This window comes from Eschrichtius robustus, chromosome 18, assembly GCF_028021215.1.
Source record: "Eschrichtius robustus isolate mEscRob2 chromosome 18, mEscRob2.pri, whole genome shotgun sequence".
In the NCBI taxonomy this organism is placed as follows: domain Eukaryota; kingdom Metazoa; phylum Chordata; class Mammalia; order Artiodactyla; family Eschrichtiidae; genus Eschrichtius; species Eschrichtius robustus.
The window spans coordinates 12,260,418-12,278,698 of record NC_090841.1 but is presented as its reverse complement, the minus strand read 5'-3'; the positions used below and the strand labels follow the sequence as shown (position 1 = coordinate 12,278,698).

Sequence of the window (18,281 nt, the reverse complement as noted above, 5' to 3'; positions counted from 1 at the left end):
CTGACCAGAAGGTGATTACATCCAAGCAAGAGACATTTTCGTTGAGGATTTAGAATATCTGGGGGATAAACACTGTCATAAGCTTCTTGGGGGAGGCCATGGAGTCTTTTTACAGTCTATACTTGTTAATCCTCAAAAACAGAAAAAAGAAACTGAAACACTCTGTTCCGGATGATTTAGAGACTGACCTACCTGGAAGCAAGGGTTTTAGCAGATGATATCTTAAGGATGTTTCCAGGTTTTTGGTTCTTTGCCCACTTTTGGGTTGATCATTCAATAGTACATAGTAGAAGACTCAGCCCAGAAATGTTTAATGATATGTGAGAGGAAACAGTACAATATCCCTGCCAAATTCTCCCTCGATGAATAAATTTATATAAAGCAAACTCTGTGCTGTCTGATTCAGGAAATGGGGGAGGGAAGGAGGTTGAGGAGATGGTGGTGGTGGAGGCGGGGGGGAGGGAGAGAAGCAGTAGTACAGGTGGTGACCTTTCTTCACTACATGAAATAAGTTCACTTGGGGTGTCTGATTATGGAAAGAAAATAATAAAGCTGAAATAGATTTATTTGGTATGTGGGAAGATATCAAGACAAAGGTTCACCAGGTGCTGGTATAAACATTACAAAATGAAATCATACACTTTTATTAAACTAAATTCAAATTAAAAATAGTATTGCATGTATCTGGCAGAACAAAATGCTCTTCTCTGATTTTGACATAAATGGGAAACAGTAATTTAGATATACTATATTGAGATCAAATGGCTTTAAATAGGCTCATTATCAATATGTTTAGAACACTTAAAAACGAGTCCTAAACATCTAACTGAAATGTTTATGTACTTAGCTTGAGTAATATCCACTTCAACAAACTGAAGCATGCAATATGTTTTGAATAATTGTTAATTTATGCTAAGGTAACAACTGTGTAATATAACTGAAATCTATGTTAATAGAAGATAAGGAAAGCCCTTCCAGCTATTTCTATTACAAACAGCAGGCTGCAATTTTCACCCTTCTTCCTTGTGTAAAATATGACTTTAGATGCTTGTAAAAGCATTTGCTGTTAATTTCTGAAAATCAATAATTAGCATTCTCAGCACCACACAATAAAAATAACACAACGAGGGGAAAAAGCATATCTCACATAAATGACACACATCCCTCTTTGACTAACTGCATTATTTATGCTTCTCTATGGATGATTGATGACCATGGACTAGCTAAGGATTGCAGTAATTAGGAGAAAAGATAAACCTAAATTAAAGATTCAGTCACTTATCAAAATTAAATGTCATTAATTTCCTTGATACTAATTTCTATATAGAAACTTTATTCATTGAATCATCTCAATGCATGCCTTATTGCCGTGGATGAGAAGCACATTAACAGATATATTTGAACTTATACTCTTACTAGTTTTAGGGATCATAATATTCTTGTTGTTTCCAAAATGATTCTTTAAATGTAAATAATACCTAATGTGTATTTTCACTCTGATAATTCAAAATGTAGGGTTTTTCTTTCTATTTTAATTTGGCTTTTGAATTTGCTAACATTTTTAGCTCAGCAAAATTTCTGGTAATTATAGGGGGGAAAATTAAGATGGTTTAAGAAATCTTTATCAGCACTTTTGTTGATTATTTGTTGCCATCACGTCTCAGAATAATTGCCTAGGAGAAGAACCCTGAACCTCCCTCATCTGAAGACAATTAGGCATCATGGCACCGGTAAATAGACAATATTGTGCTACAACCCACTCAAGCGATGCAGGAGGGGGTGTTGTTATCCCTTGTCAGATCAAAGAAAGAAGTCAGAAATGGGGGAAGGAAAAGAGTAGGGATAACAAATTCACAGAAAGAATAAGCAGTGATTGTAGAGGTCATCAGTGTTGTCACTATAAATTCCTTCATTTACATCATCAAGACGAAAAGTGGGTTAATTTTTTTCCTTATGAATTTTATGAGTTCGTCTTCTAGGAAAGCCAGCATTGCAGATGTTTTGGTTAAAGACACATCTGTCTTGTTGGTTCTTGACAGACCTATCATGTCATTTCTCTGTAGTAGCAAGGAATGTTTCATCAAGAAAATAAAGTGAAAACTGAAGTGATCTATTCTACTTCCTATGGGCATATTTTCACCATAGCAGATCCAAAGGACTACTTTGTTATCCCTGTCAGATCAAAGAAAGAGATAAACGAAGAAAATGTAGCCTGAGACTAAGAAATACTAGTAACAGAAAATCAGACTAAAAATACCACATTTTTATGACTACTGGTAACATTAAAATGTATTTAATGTTTTGATATTCCCAGCATAAATAGATAAATGAGTATATATGTATAAATAAATAAATGTTGCATGGCCCATATGTTCTAATAATTTGCCAGCGAAACAGCCTTTTATGGTAGGCTTATGTGTATACCTTTCACTGTCAAAGAGAAGTCAGTTAAATCATTTTTCAGCTTGGCAGTGTCGACTATAGATATGACGCTATAGAGGAATAAATTATTAAAACAGAAGTTCTTCCAAGATACTTCATTTAATTATGTTTTGGGGTAGTAATAATCAATGTCCATGGTAGTGCTTTATAGTTTACAAAGTATTTTTACATATCTTTTCTCATATGATCCTCAAATACAGTCCTATGAGTTAGATATCATTTCTGTTATCATATTTTAGGTGGTTAAACAAAGGTACATTAAAGTGACTTATTTATGTCATTCAAATAATAATGTTGGGGCTGTGATATAACCTATTATCTGATTTCCATCTTTCCACCATCTTTCATTGACTGCTAGTTACCACAGAATCATACTCTGAGGCAGACAGGCTGAGTAATTATATCCATGACGGTAAGAGTGATAATTTTTAAGAACAATTTTAGAATAAAATATTTTTCACTCATCATAAGAGTACAGTTAATAATTGTTGTGGCATTTAATCTGTAATCTCTACTAACCAACTATTAACTATGGCATAATCTCCTAGTGCCTTTGGAACTCCCAGAAATTGATAAAATTTATGTTTTCTGGAAAGCGATTAGAACAAATGATTCAAAAAAATGACTGATAAAGATTTCTTAAAGCTACCTTAAAATTTTCCCTATAATTACTGGAAGTTTTACTGAGTTGAAAGTTTTAACAAATTCAAAAGCATAAACGAAATAGAAAGAAAACCTTACAGTTTAAATTAGTAAAATGGAAATGCACATTAAAGTCCCCTACAGTTAAAAAAATTATTTTAGAAGTAAGAAGAATATCATCTCTAAAGCTAAGTAAGTATTCTGTTGTTTTAACATTCCTAGAGAATTTTTTTCAAAATAAACCTGCTTGAACTCTCTCCCTGGATATTCTGAGATACACTCTAGATGGAGGAGGGGGGGATGGAGAGTGGATGGGGCTAGATGGATATGGCATGTGTATTTGAAAATAGTAAATGGGGGTGGCGATGAGGATATAGGTGAAATAAGAGTTAAAATTTTTGAAACTGGGTGATAAGAACACCCAGAGGATTCATTGTATCATTCTCTCTACTTTTGTAGGAAAAAAAAAAGAAAAAAGCTTTCCAGATCATTCTAACACACCTTTAGTAGAGCAGTGCTTCTTACACTGTAATGTCTCAAACAAGTCACCCAAGGATTTCCTTAAATGCATGTGCTGATTTACTAGGTCAGGGAGGCCTGAGAGTAGAGTCTGAAGTTCTAACAAGTTCCCAGGTGATGCTGATACTGTTGGTCTATGGACCATATTTGAGTAGCAAGGAGTTAGAAAACCATGGGACCAGACACTTACAAACCAGAACAGCTTATTCCCCAAGCAGGTCATAGGATAAAGTTCTTGGCCATCATTTGGTAAGTAGAAATATAAAGCAAATCACGTAATTTTTATTAATATGTAAAAATGGATAAGAAAGATATTCAGTATCATGTTTAAAAAATACTGCTCAAATAGTCAGATGAGCTTATCTATGAAAAAAAGTGTCTAGAAGATTATGATAAAAGCTAAGACTTAAGACAATTTAAATAATATCTAATATCCAACAGATCTAGTGTTTACATATTACGAAGAGCTTTGTACCAGAACGGTTCCTGTCATGTTTCTGCCCAGAGGCTGTCATGATAAAGTTTATTATCAATTACTGCTGTACAAGTATAAAATAAGTTAAGCTGTCATATTTTTCTCAGCCAGAGATCCTAAGCTGTCAAAGAATGTCAATTTTAAATCTGACATAGAGAAGAAAATTATCTGTTATTCTGACCTCTAATTTCTTGACATTTTAATGCCATAATTGCTGTGGTTAGTGCTGCTTCATGATTTCACCTGTCAAGGAAGAATGAATCAATAACCTCAAGCCATTTCTCAAATTTTAGCACTAACTTCAAAGCTCAAAGTTCTAGGCAGATTATGGGATATATATATATATATATATATATATATATATATATATATATATATATATATATATATATATATACTTTTTTTTTTAAAAAGGGACATATGTAGATTTTTGTATATTAAATGTTTCTCCTTTAAATCAGTGTTGATTAAGGCATTAAAAAATCATCATGTGACAGGGTAAGAGAGTGTCATGGACATAGATACACTACCAAATGTAAAATAGATAGCTAGTGGGAAGCAGCCGCATAGCACAGGGAGATCAGCTCGGTGCTTTGTGACCACCTAGAGGGGTGGGATGGGGAGGGTGGGAGGGAGGGAGATGCAAGAGGGAAGAGATATGGGAACATATTGTATGTGTATAACTGATTCACTTTGTTATAAAGCAGAAGCTAACACACCATTGTAAGGCAATTATACTTCAATAAAGAAGTTTTAAAAAAAAAATCATCTTCCTTAGGTTAGTTGGAGTTTAGTATAACTGTAGCCTTCCTTTTTATCTTTGTGAAATATAGTGATCTTCACATTTAAAAAATACTAAGATAAACATTATCAAATAAAAGGAATGCACTGAGCTCAATAAAAGGCTTAACATTTTGAACACTATTTTTTCCAAGAGCCTCTGTCCGACCCTGCAGAGCAGACCTCTGGGAGCTCAACGCTGATGTTCTGATGGAAGGCGGTGTGCCTTGCACAGGGGGAGTGTAAATGCAAAGGGGCATAAATGACCATCAAATAATGACTACGCTATACTTCATTCCACTTATCCACAGGGCTCTTTCTTGTGACAACAGATGCTAGATGCTTCTATGCCGGCAAACGTATGTTCTGTAATATTCCTCCTTTACAGAGAAAGCAATGGAGGAAGAGGGACATTAAATGACTTGGCCACATTAGAAAGCTCACAGGATTTAGTGGGTTCTCATCCTTTGCAGGTTCTTACATGTTAATGCAGAACTTTTTTGTGTGGAAATATGTTAGTCGTGGGGTAGAGGAGGTAAGGGTGGGGAGTGGGGAGAGGGACAGTTAACTCATATTCCTTGCAAGGTCATTTAATCTGTTATGTCTACAATGTACTAAGTGGTTACCTAGTGGTCTTAAGGACCACTTAAGTATCTTCCTAAGCAATCTTGAGTTGACATAGGGCCACTGGGTCAGTGTGAATGCCTCTGCTGGTATGTGCTTGAGCCCACGCTGCCTGGCGGAAGGAAGGTAACAGCGTTCCAGGTATGCGCTCCCTCACCTAGTATTCTGAGAACTGACAGAAGAGTTTTTGGGTGAGAGAGATGGGTGAGGGGCTTGGGGAGGGAGGACATACATGCCACAGAATGACTCTGGGAGTTTCTCTAATGGAACCTCAGTATTCAGCAATTATGCCCTCAGACTGGGAATGCTGGAAGGAGAGTCCTGGAGTAAGGCACTCCCAGTCTGCAACACTGTGAGGTAATCAGGAGCAGTAATGTATTATTGTTCAGATTGCCTATATAATGACAAACATTGTGGTTGAACCTCTCCTCCCCAACAGAATTATTTTTAATTATGCATTTTCATGTAATGTTTCATTAGGAATTTCTAGAGTTTGACAATTATACATAGTTTTTATTACTGTCCAAAGCAATGGTGTGCTATTTTGTAGAAGCAGGTATTTTTATAAGATTTGAGTAATAAACACTATATCCGTGTAAAGAAAGTCTCAATCCTAATTCCATTTTGTTTCTATTCTCTCATTTATCTCATTTACTGTCATTTAAATATGAAAGATCTGCTATTTTCAGTCAACTTTAATGCTGCCTTGCACTTTCATTATGTACAATATGCTTAAAATATTTTTATTTTGCCCAAGAGGATTAACTTGTAACTTTCTTTATAAGGACAGCATGTTATAATGTACGAAAATGTATGCTGAAATACTCAGGAGCAAAAATGTCTATGATATTTAAAAGTCAAAAAACCATTGGGAGTTGGTCTTGGAATAAAAGGATAAGCTATCCCAATTATTTTCTTTTTTATCTGATTCTAAAGGTATTGGTTCTGAAAGGAGAATATAGTTGGTAAGATGTTTATAAAACTGGGCCATGTGTTAAACAAAGGTGTACTGTTAAGAGAATAATTAAGCTCAGAATTAGAATCCCCAGTTGTGTACAAACTAATCACATTATTTTGTAGAGAAAAATCCCTTATTTCACCAACTAATTTTATAATATTTGGCTCCTCTCTCATTCATTCATTCTCTGTCCCTATCTCTTTCTTCCAGCTTCAGGCAAAAATCCCATTTCCTTGTGCACACAACATGGTACAACACTGCACCTAATAATATGCTTGCAACGTGTTCTCCAAATATTTAGCCCTAAGGGTCCAATGATCAATGATCATGAGGCTCTTCTCCTCCCTTTCCTCTTCTCTGCTTGAAGCCATACAAATGGAGTCATTTTGTTTTTACAGAAGTCTATAGGAAATAACTTTATGGATGCAAATTTTTCTTTTAGAGCTTGATTTCCCAAATCTACGCGTTTTCCACCTCTAAAATTAAAACTAAAAAATAAAAAAGCATTCCACTGACTGGAAATGGAGAAATGATTACTTGTTTTGCATAAAGCAGATGGCAGATATCTGGTAGAATGGAAGACTGGGATACAGCTTCCTTGAAGCAAGACTCATCTAGCAGCTGTTGCATCTTCACTCTTTTCACCTATCTGAAATAATTTTGCGCAACGTGGAAATGATTTAAATAATATATTTTATGAATATTTTCATAAAAAATAATTATACACATACTATAGTATATAATTCCCAAATGTTAGCTATAAAATTTCAGGGTGAGAACACACAGGAATAAGATACTATAACCTCATCTATTTTACTGGTGCATTTTTGAGAGCATCCAGGGATAAAATACTATAACCTCATCTATTTTACTGATGCATTTTTGAGGACATATAGGAATAAAATACTGTAATCTTATCTATTTTTTATTGATGCGTTTTTTAAGTATTCTGCCTAGAAGGCTGTAATTCTGCCTTTATTAAAAAATAGATACTGGCAGATTATTTTAATGTGAACTATTCATATTTAAATACTCAACTAGGTTTCATTAATTAATAACACACATAAGGCATTAAGCATTTTAATGAAGATGCTGAAGTAAAACAAATAAAATAGGAATATTGAAGTGCATTGTACATATCTGCATTTCAAAAAGGAACTACATGGTGGTCTCCTTACTTGTTTTTGACATATAACACTCACTTTTCCACGTTTGTCAAGAACCTGAAATCTATGTTTCCTAAAAATTTACATTGAAAGGAGATTTATACAGAAAGAGATGGAAAGCCACATTTGTGCTGAAGGGATGACAGAAATTTTCATAACAATATTCAACTTATTACCTACCTCCCTCAGCACAGGGTCAGTGATACTGTCCAGGTTCACAGAGCCTTCATAGGTTAAGTAGTGGAAAACATTTAGAGCCCGGACTGCTTCTGGTCCTCGCTGCTTGTAGCCAAATATAAGGTCAATCCACTGATGGAGTTGGCAAGAAACAAATTCACTCTCCAGGGCCTGAAATCAGTCAAGACAGAAATAAGACACCATGCAAATTTCCCTTTCTCTTACTTTGATATATTCTATATAAATAAGTAGAACACATTCTTTGCATTCCTGTATTTTATCTGTACGTATTAAGACCTATTCTTAGGAGTGACAAAATACAACCTCTAATAAAACATAGACCTAAAAGAAAATTTTCTTTCTAAAATACTTAATGTTCTCTTGGCTTAACTGTCTATGTGATGCGAATTTTAATATTAAATAGATTTCTTAAAAAGACACATTCATGTTTAAAAGTAATTTGAAATGCCTGTTTTAATGCCATTTACAACAATTTCATTTCTAATTTTTAAATATTAGTTTGAAGCTAAACAATTTTATTTGAAACTTTGATACGTACTTATTTTCCTGCCTGAAGTCTTCAAATTTACCTCTAACACTACTAAGAGGGAATGCCTTCCTTCTGCTATGAATGAACTCCGCTATTACACTGTTTAGGAACCAGTGGGTAATTTTAGATGTTTGCTAGCCAGTGGGAAATGAATGGAAATTACTGAGAGTCAGTGATCATGCGAAACCTCCATAAAGAGTCAGAAAAAAAGAGACCTTTTCAGTTCCTAAGAAGCCATCATAAACTTCCTAGAGGGGCCCTGGCAGGTAGGCAAGGAGTTCTGGTCACACCTGTGGTCTGAGCAGTGACAGTCACAGTGTAGCTCACTGTGCCTCTCACCTCCTGCACTCATTCATCATCAATTTCTTATTGACTTTAAGGACACACTGATTTCAGCAGCACGAGGAAAAAGCTGTAGAGCTAGCTTCTTAAATTTCAACTATGCAAGGCTGTAGAAAACAATTTTTGAAATTACAGCTGTAACTAAATATGTGAATGAAGTCATTCTTTGGCTGCATGACCCTGATTTCTAAGGTGCTGAAACCAGCTTGGATTCACTTAATCAATAAATGGTTTCTTAAATTAACCCTCTGATAATTATATCAATATTTCATTTTTTTAATCTACAAAATATCTGAATGATAGTTTTCAACTTTTCCCGTGATGACATTTAACTAGTAACTTATTCCCCTCAAACTCCCTTTTTATCTATTCCTTTCAAAATTTTTGGTATTTTATTTACACCAGTTATTGTGGATGTTTCTCATTCAGAAATATAAACAATTAGATTTTATAAAAGGATAGTTTTCATACTAAAACTAAACAGAATTTCTATACTCTGTATCTCATTGGTCTTGACATAATAGTTTGGACTAGAACACAGGAAAAGGGACTAAAATACAAAAGAGGTGTTGGTTAAAATTCTATACTGATTAAATCTATCATATTGGTTTGGTCAATCTGTATAAATGAGAAGTTGGTAATGATTCAGTAATGTTTTCAGTGCATGGTACAATAAATGAAAGGATGAAAAAAATGAATAAATGGCACTTCATTACAGAGTCGCTATTGCCCAAGTCTGTTCACTGGAATTCAAAATAGTAGTGAAATCAGAAATATTATTTAAAGGAAGATCTTACCAACATAATCACATAATCAGCTCAGCAGCAACCACTTCAAATCAATCTTATAGATACCACTCGACATATTTGGAAAGAAAGGGTCCATGAAATTTATTCCATTTGAATAAAACAGTTATTGAACTAAATGCCTAATGCAATGATGAGGGTTGGAAGGAATGATCATCTTTCACTAATTTGAGTTTTAAAACATTTATTTATTATCTCCAACCACTAACTTTCATTTTCCTCTGCCATGGGCAATGCGTATAAGTTGTTTAATGCTTCTCCTTTTGTTTACATGTGTTTTTATAAAACACTACTCATGTAATGTATTTCTGTGTGTATGTATTTTTGATTTATAAAAATGGAATAGGGTTACAGATTGCATTTTGTTTCTTACTTTCTTCACTGAGCCTTGCTTTTTGGGATCTACCTGTGTATAGGTAGTCTACTGCTTCCAGTGGCTGCTCAGAACTCCCGCAGTAATGAGCACTAGACGGCCTCTAACTCGCCACGACACCACGCTGAGATGAATGTCCACTTTTGCATCCCTGTTTGGCTCTTTGTGAGAATTTCTTTGGGGCATATAATCTGGAGTAGGACTGATATGTCCCTGCACTAGATGTGCATAAACTGAGTCTGAGTCATCAGTGCAGATTGGCTTCCCCTGTCTCCCCTCCCTCCAGCAGTGCCTGAAAGTTTCTACATGGCCACAGCTCCATTGACAACTGGTATTATCCAGGCATTTAATATTAGCCTGTGTAACAGATACAAAACAATATCCCATTGTTGTTCTAATATGTTTTCCTCTGATTACTGAGGAATTTGACAGCTTTTTAATATGCTTGTTGGCCATGGGGGTTTCCTCTCCGGTATATTTCCTGTTCATGCTCTTTGTCCATTCTTTTCTGGAGGTTCCTGTCTTTTACGCTGTTACTTTGCAGAAGTTCTTTACATATTTTAGATAGTTGTTTGTTGGTTTTAAACATTGCAAATGCATTCTCCCAAATGTCACATGTCTGTTAACTTTACCCATGTCACTCTTGGTTGAAGAGAAATTCTTAATTTTGAGATAATCAAAAAATTTTTTGTTATGATTATGATTTTGGGATTTTGGTTTAAAATAACAAAGATAACTTTCTGTATTTTGATGTGTCAGCTTTATAGTTACGGTTTTACTTTTCATATACTGGTCTTCATCTAGAATCCACTTTCACTCATATGTGGTATTAGATAGAGATCCAGTATAATTTTTGTTAATATAGTAAGTCAGTTTTTCTAATACCATCTATTAAACAAACACGCCTTTCCTGAGTGATGTGTGCTGTCATCTTTGGTGTGTGAATATATGTTTGAAACAAAGATATAAAACTGCTATTGTTTACAGATAATATAATAATCTACCTAGAAAAAGCAATACAATCCTTCCTCCCTTCTGTCATTCATTCATTCGTTCCTTCCTTCCCTCCTCCCCTCTTTCCCTTCCTCCCTTTTTTCTGCTTTCTTTCTCTGCTATCTATCTACCTACCTACCTACCTCCTTATCTATCATCTGTCTATCTAGATATGTGTGTGTGTCTCCAGCTCTTTGCACCTTTTATTTCTACTGTTATCTTTATTTCTTATATATCTTAATATCTGGTAGATTTATTCTTTTGAGAGTCAACTCAGCTATTTGTGGACCTTTATTCTTCCCTATAACTTTTACAATAAGTGTATAGATACATCAAAATAATTTTGATTGGGATTCCAATAAATTTATAGAGTAATTTGGGAAAATTGATATTAGGTTTTCCCATCTAAGGTCTCAGAATGTCTCTTTATTTATACAGATCATTTTCTATGTACCATATTAGATTTAAAAATTAATATTTTCACCATAAAGGACATGGGTATTCTTGGTTAAGTTAATTCCCAGGCAGTTTATAAGTTTTGATGCAACCATAATATTTTAAAAATTATATTTTAAACTCCATTATTAATGATGCAGAAAAATGCTATTGATTTTTATAAGGTGATTGTGTTCCTGGCAACTCTTACTAGTTAACTTCTTTATTTTTCTTATATAATTGTTCTCAACCTTGAGAACTGTATTAAACAACAGTGGTGACATAGAACATCACTGTCTTTTTCCTGATCTTAAAAGGGTCAAAACACACACACAAACGCACACACACACACACACACACACACACCATGTATTTAACAAACGGGTTGTTAGATAGCATTTTATTTACAGTTTTTGTATTTATATCCATACTTGAAATGGCTTTATTTCTTTTTTCCTTTACTTCCCTCTACTCTGGAATCAAGATCACAGTAGCCTCATAAAATGAGCTGGATGGCTTATTATGTCTTCTGGAATAATTTGCATAAGAAATGAATTCCTTATCTCTTGAAAATTTGGTAGAATTCACCTGTAAAATAATATGGCCTTGGATATTTTGGGGGCTGGGAAGATTTACTACTTAAATTTCTTTAAGACTTATAAGTCTTCTGGTGTCAATTTTGATGTTTTATATTTTTCCAGATATTTATCCACTCCATCTCAGTTTTAAAACTTATTAGTTCATGGCTATCTATAATAATCTTTAATTAAATTAAAAAATTCCTATGTCTACAGTTACCCTATTCTATTCTATATGTTAGGTAGCAGAGTGAATCAACAAACAATCAAAAAATAATTTTGCCTCAGGTTTTTTTGGGGGGGGTTATAAAATTAAATGACAAAGGAACAATAAGGTAGTAGATTAAACAGATAGTCTTACAGAGATTGTCTGTCTTGCTAGTCACTGCAGAAAACAAAGAAAATCCAGTTATAACATTTGAAAGCTAAATCTGGTTCTAAATCAAATGCATATCCAAGAACTGAATTTTAGATTTCACATAATTAAAGCATAAAGACCTATCTAAAGCTGAAACCTGACACTGAGACTTAACTGTGTTCTAAACAGTATTAATCTGTTAGTAAATGCATGCTATCTGCTTATTTGTTCTTTTTAGAACTATGTTTTCATGCACAAACCTATTTTGGACTTTGAAACAAGATTTTATTGCAAACACTCACAATTGAAAAATAGAAAGAAATACTTGATTACTAAGCTATTAGGGTTATAATGGTCTTAATAGCTTGCTTTACCCTCTCCTTGCATACCTAAAAGCAGAAGCAATTGCTTTAAGCCTAGATAAACCAATTCCCAATCCATAATTCTACCCTGGGGATCTGGGAGGAAGGAAATAAAGAGTGAGATTTAAACCAGAGAGGATATCTCTTAGATGAATAATAGTTACCTAATATCTAATTTCAATATTGTCCCATGGGTATTAGAACGTAGAGAATTCTTTCCCTAACCGGTTTAGGACAAAGCAGCTCAGAAACTTACGAGAAAGGAAACTAGGCTAGTGGAATTAACTGTGAGGAGAGAATTTTGTTTTCTCCAGAATTCTTTTATTTAAGAATACTGAATTTCTCTCTCTCCTTCTAGACCAGACCAAGAACATTTCCAAGCCCTTTCTCTTGTTGCCTCAAAAATCTGCTTCTGATATTGAAAAAATTCTCCAAATAGAGTTGCATATATTCCAGTGGACAATTAGAAAATCACATTGCTACTTCTTCTGTAGTGTCTATACTGGCTTCTCTTCATGATTAAATTGAAATTATAGCTATTACCCAGTGAAAGATTTAATTATTTTAAATAAAGGTAACATAGTTGTTTTAAATGTTTATTTTGGGGGGCTTAAATTATTCTTTTACTTGATTGCTTCCTGGGTGTATAATATAGTGGATTATTTTCCATTCCCACTAGCACCATCCTAGTCTTAGCCCTCATTGCTCTCCACGTGGGCTACTGCAATAGACTTTAACCTCTTCCTCTACTCCGGGGCTTGCACCCTGCTGGTGGAACAGACTTCTGAAACCATCAGGCTCTTACTGTCATCCTCGATTTCAAATCTTCCAAGGTTCCTCCTAGCATAACACATTCAGTGTAAACTTTACCTGACCCCTAAGGACTTTCAAACCTTGATCCGACCCTCCCCCATGACTTCTTTGGGCTCCTAGGTACAAATTCTTGGCTCCAGCAGCACAGTTTACAGCCCCGGCACACAGCAGCTGGTATGACCTCTGAACCTTTGTTGCTCCTTTCACCTTAACGTGAAAGCATTTCACCCTCCTGCTCCTTCTTCATGTCCCAGCCATCCTCACTCAAGTCCAGTGTCTGCTTCCTGAGTTCCCCAGCTCACAGTCTATGAAGTCTTCTATGAATTTCTATGACACTTACCATCAGTATCTTCCTGTTTAATGTAGTAAATAATGTATACAAATTTACTTGTGAAAATCAATTTGCATATACACTGTAAAGTGCTAGACAAAGGGAATGGGGTTATTACCAATTAACACTTAATTGTTTCAAACATGCCATACTATATTCTCAATTAGAATCCAAGCATTTGGAACTTAGGGACTATACTTAATGCTGCTTTTACATTTCCTATAGCTCCTAACTCAGCATTAAATGATAACTATTTAATAAATATTTATTGGCTGATTATTTAAGCAATGGGAAAGAGGTGTTGGTCACAAGAAGGAAGAAAAGAAATGTCAGGAAGTGAGGGTGGGGGGTGGGAAATTCATTCATTCATTCATTCAACAAATATTGACTGACCATCTGCTATGGGCCAAACACTATTCTAGATTCTAGGATCACCGCAGTGACTACGTGAAGCCAAAATCCCTGTCAGAAAGTTTACATTGTAGTGGGGAGAGACTAGTAATTAGTAAGAGAGTATGTCTGAAGGTGATAAATGCTAAGGAAAGGAGAAAGAAAGGAAAGAAAGTTAAGAGGTATGTATGGATGGGGAGGGGATTGCTAATTTAGAGGAGGAAGTCAGAGAAGGCTTCCTTGAGTTTGTGACAACTAAGGACTACAGTGAGGAAGTGAACTGTAAGGACATCTGAGGGAAGATGATCTCAAACAGAGGGATCAGTCATTCATTTATTCATTCATTCATCATTCATTCATTCAATATGGAGCACCTCTCATGTGCCAGGAATTATTCTAGATCCCAGGGATACTGTAAGAAACAAGACAAAATCTCTGATCTCCAGGAGCACATCCCACTGAAATGCAAATAATCAAGGTGAATACAGCCTAAACTCTCTCCAGCCCCAAATTACTGACCACCTACCACATGTCAGATGCTAGCCTTGGAGGATATACAGGTGAATAAGTATGCCACGTCCTCAAAAAGATCACAGTTTGGTGGAAGATAAACATGTTGACTTGGGCTTCTCCTGCTGCTCGAATTTCTGCTAAAACTCTAATACGATGATATTAGAGTTATTCCCCACCCCATTCCTTTTCCAGAAGCATTACTTCTTCTAGAAAGTAATCCATCTCTGCTGCTCTAGCCATCACCACTCAGCACACTTGGCCCCCACCCTTCCTTTACCTGGCTCTACAGGACTAGAGAAATCTAAGGGAAAAAGGTCACTACTAGGAAGTTGCAGAGGGAAACTGTTGTCTCTAACTTTAAAATACATCCAGAATTGATTAATTTCTTACTACCTTCACTACTACCACGCTGGTCCAAGCCACCATCATCTCTCACAATACCTCCTAACAGACGTGCCTGATGCTACCCTGTGCCTCAACAGTTCATTCCCATCACTGCAGCCCGAGTGATCCTTTCACAGCACTGCAAAATCGTAGAACTCGTCTGCTTAAAGCACTGCAACAACTCTTGATTTCACTCAGAGTAAAAATGCAAAGTGTTTCAATGGCCTTCAAGGCCGTATGTGATTTGCATCTGTTACCACTCAGTCCTCTCCTCCTACTGTGCGCTCCGTGTTTATCCTACCCCAGCCCTCTGGCTTCCTTGCCAAGCACACCCCTGCCACAGGGCCTTGGCTCGGATGTTCCCTCTGCCTTCACTGCTCTTTCCCCAGGAGAGGAAGAGTCTCTGGGTCACTCTCTCGCGTCCTTCAGGGCTTAGTTCAAGTCTCACCATCACAGTGAGGGGATCCTGACCATCCACCCCTGTATTTCTGATCCCCTTGCTTTGCACTTCTTTTTTCCACAGTATTGATCACCTGCTAACATTCTAGATATTTTACTTATTAATTTCTGTTTATCGTCTGTCTCTCTTTGATCAAAAGTAAGCTCCATGAGGGCCGAGATCTTTGTCTGTTGGTTCACCGGTATACTCCAAACACATAAAACAGCGCCTGCAACGCTCAATAATGATCTGTTGACTGAGCGTTGACTGAGGCTGTATGTTTATTCATGCGGGTTCCTAACTAAAGCGTGAGCTCCTGAAGGCCGCTGACTGCGTGGCCCACGCTTGTGTCTCCAGAGCCTAGAGCGGTATGAAGACAGTAACAGGCCCTCAATGACAGGGGTAAATGAAGGGATTTCTCTGCTTTACTCTAGCCTAATTTAGAGTAGGATTCATGGCCAACTCTTCTTTGTGTTTTCCATAATACCTTACTCAGAACTGGCTCTCAATAAAGGTTTATGTAATGAGCAAATCCCCAGTTTCAGAGATAAGGAAGACTGTGAAGTTCCAAGAGATAAGGATGCCTTACCCGCCCAGAGTGCCCCGGCTAACAGGTGGAAGGGCAGGCACTCACATACAAGATATCTATTGCAATATATATACTTTTTCCATCTCAATATTTTAAGATGCTGCCAAAGACTTCCAACAATTCCTATGTTATGCTATTTGCTTAAACTTCGTATTTGAGCAAGGTATTTTTTTCAGTATAATATATCCTAAATGCACATTTTTACCTATCACAAAAGAGACTTTTTCCTTAAAAAGTGAGAATCTAATAAAGGATGTAATACAGTCAAAGCAAAACCACACCCCACTGTGCTCTCTGCCTCAGCGCGCTGCGCCCCGCCCTGCGGACAGAACGGTCTGCGCCTGGTCCCACGGCACCAGGAACATGCCGGGCGGAGGGCTGCAGAGATTAGTAGTGCACATCCGAGACTGGCCTTTTTCTAAAACAAATTTTTAAAAAGGGCAGATTATGATTGATGAACCCAGCATTAAGGTAATGCTATCAGACATACTTTCTATTTCTGCCCTTCGTGAGGAGGTCAGATTATAATCACGTTAGAACTGAACACAGTGCTTTATTAATGTTTCATGACTGAGTCGGTCGCAATCAGCCTAGCTTCGTGTGGATAAATTAAACCAGTTCTTGATGTATGAACTCAGTGCACTGAGAATTTATTGAAATGTCTACTAAAAGTGTCTCTATCACTTTTCCAGGTTTGCTAATGAAACCAAATTTTGAATTTCACAGTTCTTCAGTGAAACACAAACCTTGTCACCATATTTACAAAATACAAACAACTCTAACCAATTATATATATTGTTGTCTATAAATAAAAAAACAACGGACTAAAACAAGTACATCATTAAAAACTCAAAGTATTGTTTCATTTTAAAAAAATAAGAAAAGTTAATGAGGTTGTCAGCACGTAAAGGTGTCTACAAATGCATCAAATGCCTTTTTAATTGCTGGCATGGGATAATGAAGCTGATCATTTATAATCAATGATATCATCCCTTTTTATAACATTATTTTTGTCTTCTTTGCCTTGAATTTCTTCATGACAGCTTGAGAGAAGAAGGAGGGAAGGCTCCTTTGTACGGATACAGAATACTAATCCACCCAAGAACCGAAGGCTTTTTTACCACTGTGAATGTCACTTCTTTGGGCTATATGACATTTTCATTTTATACTTTAGGCTCATTACAAAGAACTCCATCAAATAACTGAAGATAATCCCAGTCCAAATTATAAATATACTAGAGCGCATTTTCTCTAAACCCATTCCATTTCATAAGCATTAAATCCTGTATGAGCTACCCAGCCAGTATAAAGTTAGAAACTTTCAATGTTACAAAATAATAATAAAAGGTGGATGTTGTATTCATGGAATTTATGGAAAACTTATGAAAATTTAAAGACTTCTATATTTTATATTATCACCCAGGTAATTATAGAAATTCAACAAGTAAATATTTCTTCAGCAAAAAAAGAAGAGAGGTAGATAATTGATTACATTTTCCAGTTTTAACACAGATGGCTGACCTTATTTTTTCATAATATCAGTATGATCATTTCCCATCAGTATGATGGGAAAATGGACCAGAGGTTGGAGCAAAGGAAACCATACATAGGGTGCTGTGAAGGAAAACTTCAAGTTAAAGAAAAGCAGTACAGGAGACACTGAGACAGGAGAGCAGCTGTAGACACACACGGCTACATTTTGTAACGTGTCTTTTGATAGCTCTGATGCTTTAACACTTTTCCCAGAGGCAGCAGTTTGGGTCTGCCCTTTAGCTCAATTCTGATGCACCAAGAATGGCAGCTATAGACATAGAATCTTTTGATACACATGGTAGCTTTCCCTTTCTATTCTGTAGAGTCCCCTCAACGAAAACCCAGGGAAAGAAGACAAAGAATAACCACTTCTCAAGCCACCTATTACGTGTTGGCTAGGCACTTGCAACATAGGATCAATTTAACCTGTCATTGCCTCCTGGTGTCCCAGGGAACCAAGACTGGGGCAGTTTGATTTTCCCAAATATGCAGAATTTTGTGTAAAACCTTTCATTCCATGGAGTAAAGGTTTAGTTCACAAGTCTTACCAAATTCATAATGCCTATAAGATACCAAGAATTTGGTTTTGAATAGAGAAAAAAAGTGCTTTGCTTCTTTCATTTCTTCATGAAGCCAAGTTGGAACTAACTTATTACTTACAATAAAAATGTACCATTCATTTCTGAAAATGTTTTATGACATTTTCAGA

The 18,281-nt window shown here is 35.9% G+C and overlaps 1 protein-coding gene across 3 annotated transcripts in view; it reads right to left on the bottom strand.

The window, feature by feature from the left end:
* NBEA (neurobeachin) overlaps positions 1-18,281 on the bottom strand; it is a 607,091-nt gene that overhangs the window by 32,147 nt on the left and 556,663 nt on the right. For all 3 annotated transcript variants that reach the window (XM_068526405.1, XM_068526406.1, XM_068526407.1), the window contains exon 48: positions 7,787-7,954. In XM_068526405.1, coding sequence (XP_068382506.1) covers positions 7,787-7,954 — 168 coding nt within the window. The remainder of the gene's footprint in view (positions 1-7,786; positions 7,955-18,281) is intronic.